This window comes from Scyliorhinus canicula, chromosome 16 (assembly GCF_902713615.1).
Source record: "Scyliorhinus canicula chromosome 16, sScyCan1.1, whole genome shotgun sequence".
NCBI classification, from domain to species: Eukaryota; Metazoa; Chordata; class Chondrichthyes; order Carcharhiniformes; family Scyliorhinidae; genus Scyliorhinus; species Scyliorhinus canicula.
In genome coordinates this window covers 83,338,302-83,346,176 of record NC_052161.1, presented here as the reverse complement: position 1 = coordinate 83,346,176, position 7,875 = coordinate 83,338,302, and the positions used below count along the sequence as shown (strand labels likewise).

The 7,875-nt window shown below is 51.9% G+C and overlaps 1 protein-coding gene across 1 annotated transcript in view; it reads right to left on the bottom strand.

The window, feature by feature from the left end:
• nop2 (NOP2 nucleolar protein homolog (yeast)) overlaps window positions 1–7,875 on the bottom strand; it is a 69,333-nt gene that overhangs the window by 38,111 nt on the left and 23,347 nt on the right. Inside the window, exon 2 of the mRNA XM_038774031.1 lies at window positions 5,223–6,126. Within this exon, the coding sequence (XP_038629959.1) occupies window positions 5,223–6,126 (904 nt within the window). The remainder of the gene's footprint in view (window positions 1–5,222; window positions 6,127–7,875) is intronic.

The window sequence follows — 7,875 nt, the reverse complement described above, 5'->3', positions numbered from 1 at the left end:
CTCCTCACGGTTGCCTTGACCGACCTGGTTAAACCAATCGACATGTAGATTAAAATCCCCCATGATAACTGCTGTACCATTTCTACATGCATCAGTTATTTCTTTGTTTATTGCCTGCCCCGCCATCTCGTTACTATTTGGTGGCCGATGGACTACTCCTATCAGTGACTTTTTCGCCTTACTATTCCTGATTTCCACCCAAATGGATTCAACCTTATCCTCCATAGCACCGATGTCATCCCTTACTATTGCCCGGATGTCATCCTTAAATAACAGAGCAACACCACCTCCCTTACCATCCACTCTGTCCTTCCGAATAGTTTGATACCCTCGGATATTTAACTCCCAGTCGTGACCATCCTTTAACCATGTTTCAGTAATGGCCACTAAATCATAGTCATTTACGATGATTTGTGCCACCAACTCATTTACTTTATTCCGAATACTACGAGCATTCAGGTAAAGTACACTTATGTTGGTTTTTTTACCTCTGTTTTGAATCTTAACATCTCCAGTTTTATTCCTTTTGTTATTACTGGGCCTATTCACTGTGCTCCCCTCAGTCACCGTACCTTGTAATGTCGCCCTTATGGATTTCTGACTATGTCTTCTCTGCCTTGCACTTTTCCCCTTACTTCCTTTTGTTTCTGTCCCTGTTTTACTACCTTCCAACTTCCAGCATTGGTTCCCATCCCCCTGCCACATGATTGAATGGTGGAGTGGACTCGATGGGCCGAATGGCCTTACTTCCACTCCTATGTCTTATGGTCTTATTGGTATTGTACAATGAAAGTTAAACCAAAGGTGGACCATTCTGCCCATCGTTTCCAGGCTGACTGCAAGAAATCACTCATCCAGATAAATTCCATCATTTAAGTCTGAAGGCTTTGTGTCTTAATGTGCAGAGTATTTCCTAAACTCGATGAATTAACGCTGTAAATATACAAGCGGTTATGATATAGTTGCAATTACAGACACATGGCTGCAGTGTTACCAAGGATGGGAAAGGAGGCGGGGTAGTGTTAATGAAGGAGGGAATCGATACAATAAGGAAGACTCTTGATTCAGAAAATCATGATGGGGAACCTGTATATGGGGGGGGGGGGAGAGAGGAGAAAGTAGGAAACACCAAGTGAATATTACTGGTGTCAACTGACGAAACAGACAAATCAGTCCTTTCAACAAGCTTGAATTAAATACAGCTTTATTTAACTCATTAAATAAGCACATGATTAAGTCATAAACAGCTATATAGTTTCAAGACTTGCAACTTGAACTAAAAATACTGCCTGCTGGAGAGAACTTGGTCAGACCCTATCTGGAAGGTGTGTGCTGTCTTAGCCTGAGAATCTCAAAAGTCCCAGCTTTTTTAAGGTAAAGTTCTTAGTTTATAATAATCTTTGTCACAGGTAGGCTTACATTAACACTGTAAGGAAGTTACTGTGGAAAAAAGTGTCTATTATAAAGGGCATGTTAACCGAACATTTGGAAGGCATTAATGGGATTGGACAAAGCAAGCAAGGCCTATTATACATATATAAGGAGCAAGAGGGTAGCTAGGGAAAGAGTAGGCCTATTCAAGGACGAAGGAGGGAAGTGGGTGATATCCTTAATGAGTACTTTGCATCATTATTCACCAAGGAGAGGGACATGATGGATGTTGTGTGTGTGAATACTCTAGGACATGTCAGCATAATGAAGGAGGACGTGTTGGACATCTTAAAATTAATTAAGGTAGACAAATCCCAGATTTGGGCCAGATGGGATATCATAGAATTTACAGTGCAGAAGGAGGCCATTTGGCCCATTAATTCTGCACCGGCTCTTGGAAAGAGCACCCTACCCCAGTAACCCATCTAACCTTTTTTTGGACACTAAGGGTAATTTAGCATAGCCAATCCACCTAACTTGCACATCTTTGGACTGGGGGAGGAAACCCACACAGACACGTGCAGACTCCGCAGTGACTCAAGCCGGGAATCGAACCTGGGACCCTGGAGCTGTGAAGCAGCTGTGTAACCACTGCACTACCTTGCTGCCTGAGGTTACTGTGGGAGGCAAGAGAGGAAATAGCTGTGCCCTTAGCAGATATCTTTGCATCATCTTTGACCACAGTCGAGAGGACTGGACAATAGCCAATGTTACCCCTTTGTTTATGAAGGAAAGCAGGGATAATCCAGGTAATTTTGGTCAGTGAGCCTGATGTCAATGGACTTGTTAGTGATATGCAACATAGTTTTGTGTAGGGAAGGTCATGTCTTACAAACTTGATAGAGTTTTATGAGGAGGTGACAAAATTAATTGATATGGAAAAGGCTGTGGATGTTGTCTACATCTGGCCCAAGGGACTTGTCTACCTTAATTAATTTTACATGGATTTTAAGGTGTTTGACAAGGTCTCTCATGGCAGACTGGTACAAAAGGTAAAGTTGCATGGGATTCGAGGTGTGCTAGCTAGATAGATAAAGAGCTGGCTTGACAATGGGACAGAAGCAGTGGAAGGGAGTTTTTCAGAATGGAGATCTGTAACTAGTGGTGTTTCACAGGGATCAGTGCTGGGACCACTGTTGTTTGTAATATATATATATAAAAGATCTGGAGAAAAATGTAGATGGTCTGATTAGCAAGTCTGCAGATGACACTAAGGTGGAGTTGCAGATAGTGAAGGGGACTGTCAGTGAATACAGCAGAATATAGATAGGTTGGAGAGTTGGGCAGAGAAATGGTAGATGGAGTTCAATCCCGACAAATCCCGACAGGGGCAGCAGGGTAGCATGGTGGTTAGCATAAATGCTTCACAGCTCCAGGGTCCCAGGTTCGATTCCCGGCTGGGTCACTGTCTGTGTGGAGTCTGCACGTCCTCCCCCTGTGTGCGTGGGTTTCCTCCGGGTGCTCCGGTTTCCTCCCACAGTCCAAAGATGTGCGGGTTAGGTGGATTGGCCATGCTAAATTGCCCGTAGTGTCCTAATAAATGTAAGGTTAAGGGGGGGGTTGTTGGGTTACGGGTATAGGGTGAATATGTGGGTTTGAGTAGGGTGATTATGGCTCGGCACAACATTGAGGGCCGAAGGGCCTGTTCTGTGCTGTTCTATGTTCTAAATGCAAGGTGATGCATTTTGGAAGATCAAATTCAGGTGTGAATTATACAGTAAATTGCAGAATCCACATTGACATACAGAGGGATCTGGGCTTCATGTCTATAGTTCCATGAAAGTGGCAATACAGGTGGATAAGGTGATCATGAAGGCAGACGGCATCCTTGCCTTCATTGGCCGGAGCTTTGAGTACAAGAGTTGGCAGGTCATGTTATAGTTGTATAAAACTTTATTTAGGCCACATTTGGAATATTGCATGCAGTTCTGGTCACCACACTACCAGAAGGAAGTGGATGCTTTGGAGAGAGTGCAAAGAAGGTGTACCAGGATGTTGCCTGGTCTGGAGGGTGTTAGCTATGAGGAGAGGTTGAATAAACTTGGAACTGTTTTTGTTGGAAAGATGGAGGCTGAGGTGAGACCTGATTGAGGTCTACAAAATTCTGAGGTATAGACAGGGTGAATAGTCAGAAGCTGTTTCCCAGGGTGGAAGACTCAATTACAGGGGGGGGGGGGGGCATAGGTTCAAGGTGAGAGGAGGAAGGGCCTGTTCCTGTGCTGTAATGATCTTTATTATTCTTTGAGTGTATGAAAGGCATGATGCTTAATTAATCTACTGAGTTTTTTTGTGGATGTAACTAATAGACTAGATAAGGGAGAACCACTCAATGTGGCACATTTGGACTTTCAGAAGACTTTTGTAAGGTCCTTCATGAGAGATTAAAGCACATGGGATCGGGCGTAGTGGCACGGATCGCGAATTGGTTAATAGACTGGCGATAGGTGGATAGAATCAGTGATGGGGGAGAGTGTACAGGAGATACAAGAGGAAATTAAATGTGTGGGTAGAGTCAGTGATAGGGGAGAGTGTACATGGAGCTGTGGAAGAGGATTAAATGAGCTGTGAGAGAGGATTAAATATGTGGGTTGAGTGACAGAGGAGAGTGTACAGGGGATTGGAGAGGGGATTAAATGGGCATGTAGAGTCAGTGATAGCGAAGAGAGTGTACAGGGGATAGGAGGGGATTAAATGGGTGTGTAGAGTCAGTGACGGGAGAGTGTACATGGTGCTATGGGAGGGTATTAAATGTGTGGGTAGAGTCAGTGATAGGAGAGAGTGTACATGGAGCTGTGGGAGAGGATGGGTAGAGTCAGTGAGAGGGGAGTGTGTACAGGGGGGATGTGAGAGGGGATTAAATGGGTGGGTAGAATCAGTGATGGGGGAAGAGAGTGTACAGGGGATAGGAGAGGGGAATAATGTGTGGGTAGAGTCAGTGACAGAGGAGAGGGTACAGGGGATAGGAGAGGAGATTAAATGTGTGGGTAGAGTCAGTGATAGGGGAGCCAGTGTACAGGGGATAGGAGAGGAGATTAAATGTGTGGGTAGAGTCAGTGATAGGGGAGCGAGTGTACAGGGGATAGGAGAGGGGATTAAGTGGGTGTGTAGAGTCAGTGATAGGGGAGAGAGTACATGGAGCTGGGGGGGGGCGGGATTAAACGGGTGGGTTGTACTGAAACATTGGATCCGTAATCCTCGGAGTGCTCAATTGAAGAGGTGACAGTTTTGGTTCGTGTGGCGTTTAATAATTCTACAGTTTTGTGACCTTTGGGAGAATGGAGTCAGTAAATAATCAACCTCAGAGAAAATTGGCCAATGTTCTCCCAGTCTGCCCTCGGAGATGTGGCGGATTGGGCAGCACGGTAGCATTGTGGATAGCACAATCACTTCACAGCTCCAGGGTCCCAGGTTCGATTCCGGCTTGGGTCACTGTCTGTGCGGAGTCTGTACATCCTCCCCGTGTGTGCATGGGTTTCCTCCGGGTGCTCCGGTTTCCTCTCTCAGTCCAAAGATGTGCAGGTTAGGTGGATTGGCCATGATAAATTGCCCTTAGTTTGCCTTAGTGTTGGGTGGGGTTACTGGGTTATGGGAATAGGGTGGAGGTGTTGACCTTGGGTAGGATGCTCTTTCCAAGAGCCGGTGCAGACTCGATGGGCCGAATGGCCTCCTTCTGCACTGTAAATTCTATGGATTGTGGAGATGGAGCTGGGATCTGCCACCGCTCCCCCCCCCCCCCTCTCTGTCCAGCGCTGGGGATCAATGGGCGGGAGATTCCGGGGGGCACTCCCTACCCCCTCCTTCCAGCCTCTTCCAGAAGCCACGCAGCTCGGACGGGCTGACCCTGTGTGATGTGACCAGGGTGCGGTAACGGCAAACTGTGAAGGGGACCTTGCGCGTAAAGAACAGCCGCTTGGTGGCCATCCTGACCGGGGAGACGCCGAGCCGGGACAGGCAGAGACCCACGTAGGCGTCCTCCAGTTTGAGGAATGGGACGTTCCGGGAGACGTTCCAGATCTTCCCGGCCAGGTCTCCTGAGAGGACGTAGCCGGTCCCGGAGCAATAGTGTGGGTAGGTTGGCAAAGCAAACTCCTCCTTGCTGACATACCACTTGCTGGACTTGTCCTTGACCGGCCGGATATCGTGCATGAGTTGCCCACTGAAGAAACCTGCGGCCACCTTGTCCTTCAGGAGGTGCGTCAAGTAGAAGATGTTGACAAACATGTCGGAGTCCGTCTTCATCACGAACCTGACCCCGGGGCAGAATCTGTGAACCCACTCCAGCCCCATCAACACCTTTATCGTTAGGTTGTAGTACACATCAGTGAAATTCCCCTGGATGATATCCCGGTGCGTTTGGCTCTCCCGCCGGATCTGCTGCTGGAACGCGCCTGCGTAACCCAGCAGGAAGAGGGCGCGCATGCGCCCGGCCTGCGTGCGCCGCTCGGCGCCCCACGTGTCCCGGATGGCCGCGCGCGCCGCTCCCTCCTCCTGCCTCGACGTCACCAGGAGCAGCAGGAAGGGGGGGTCTGGCTCACACCTCAAATCCGGGATGGCCAGGAAAAAGGCAGGAGGGGGCGAGCAGGCTTCCCGATCATCCCGCTGCCGCGGACAGAACATCCACCAGGAAGACACAATCACCAGGGCCGCGAAGGGGAGGACGCAGTGGGGGACGGGCCTCATCCTCTTTGGAAACATCTGTGAAGGGGGAAGGGAACAAGATGAAACAGGAGGAAGAGCGGATCCACACCGACAATCCCACACACTCTCCACCCCATCCCCACGACAACATGTGACCCTCCTCACCCCCTCCCCCCACTCCCCCCTCATACCCCCTCATACCCCACTCCCCCCTCATACCCCACTCCCCCCTCATACCCCCTCATACCCCACTCCCCCCTCATACCCCACTCCCCCCTCATACCCCACTCCCCCCTCATACCCCCTCATACCCCACTCCCCCCTCATACCCCACTCCCCCCTCATACCCCACTCCCCCCTCATACCCCCTCATACCCCACTCCCCCCTCATACCCCACTCCCCCCTCATACCCCACTCCCCCCTCATACCCCACTCCCCCCTCATACCCCCTCATACCCCACTCCCCCCTCATACCCCACTCCCCCCCTCATACCCCTCATACCCCACTCCCCCCTCATACCCCACTCCCCCCTCATACCCCACTCCCCCCTCATACCCCCTCATACCCCACTCCCCCCTCATACCCCACTCCCCCCTCATACCCCACTCCCCCCTCATACCCCACTCCCCCCTCATACCCCCTCATACCCCACTCCCCCCTCATACCCCACTCCCCCCTCATACCCCACTCCCCCTCATACCCCACTCCCCCCTCATACCCACTCCCCCCTCATACCCCCTCATACCCCACTCCCCCCTCATACCCCACTCCCCCCTCATACACCCTCATACCCCACTCCCCCCTCATACCCCACTCCCCCCTCATACCCCCTCATACCCCACTCCCCCCTCATACCCCACTCCCCCCTCATACCCCACTCCCCCTCATACCCCACTCCCCCCTCATACCCCACTCCCCCCTCATACCCCACTCCCCCCTCATACCCCTCATTCCCCTCCCCTACACCTCCTCATACCCCACTCCCCCTCATACCCCACTCCCCCCTCATACCTCACTCCCCCCTCATACCTCACTCCCCCCTCATAACCCCTCCCCTCATACCCCCTCCCCCTCATACCCCCTCCCCCTCATACCCCCTCCCCCTCATACCCCACTCCCCCCTCATACCCCACTCCCCCCTCATACCCCACTCCCCCCTCATACCCCACTCCCCCCTCATACCCCACTCCCCCCTCATACCCACTCCCCCCTCATACCCCACTCCCCCCTCATACCCCACTCCCCCCTCATACCCCACTCCCCCCTCATACCCCACTCCCCCCTCATACCCCACTCCCCCCCTCATACCCCACTCCCCCCTCATACCCCACTCCCCCCTCATACCCCACTCCCCCCTCATACCCCACTCCCCCCTCATACCACACTCCCCCCTCATACCCCACTCCCCCCTCATACCCCACTCCCCCCTCATACCCCACTCCCCCCTTATTCCCCTCCCCTACTCCCCCCTCATACTACTCCCCCCTCATACCACTCCCCCTCTACCCCTCCCCCACTCCTCCCTCATACGCCTCCCCCCTCATACCCCTCCCCCTCATACCCCTCCCCACTCCCCCTCCCCCCTCATACCCCTCCCCCCTCATACCCCTCCCCCACTCCCCCCTCATACCCCTCCCCCACTCCCCCCTCCCCCTCATACCACTCCCCCTCATACCACTCCCCCACTCCCCCCTCCCCCTCATACCACTCCCCCCTCATACCCCTCCCCCACTACCCCCTCATACTACTCCCCATCCCCCACTCCCCCCTCATACTCCACTCCCCCCTTACCACTCCCCCTCAT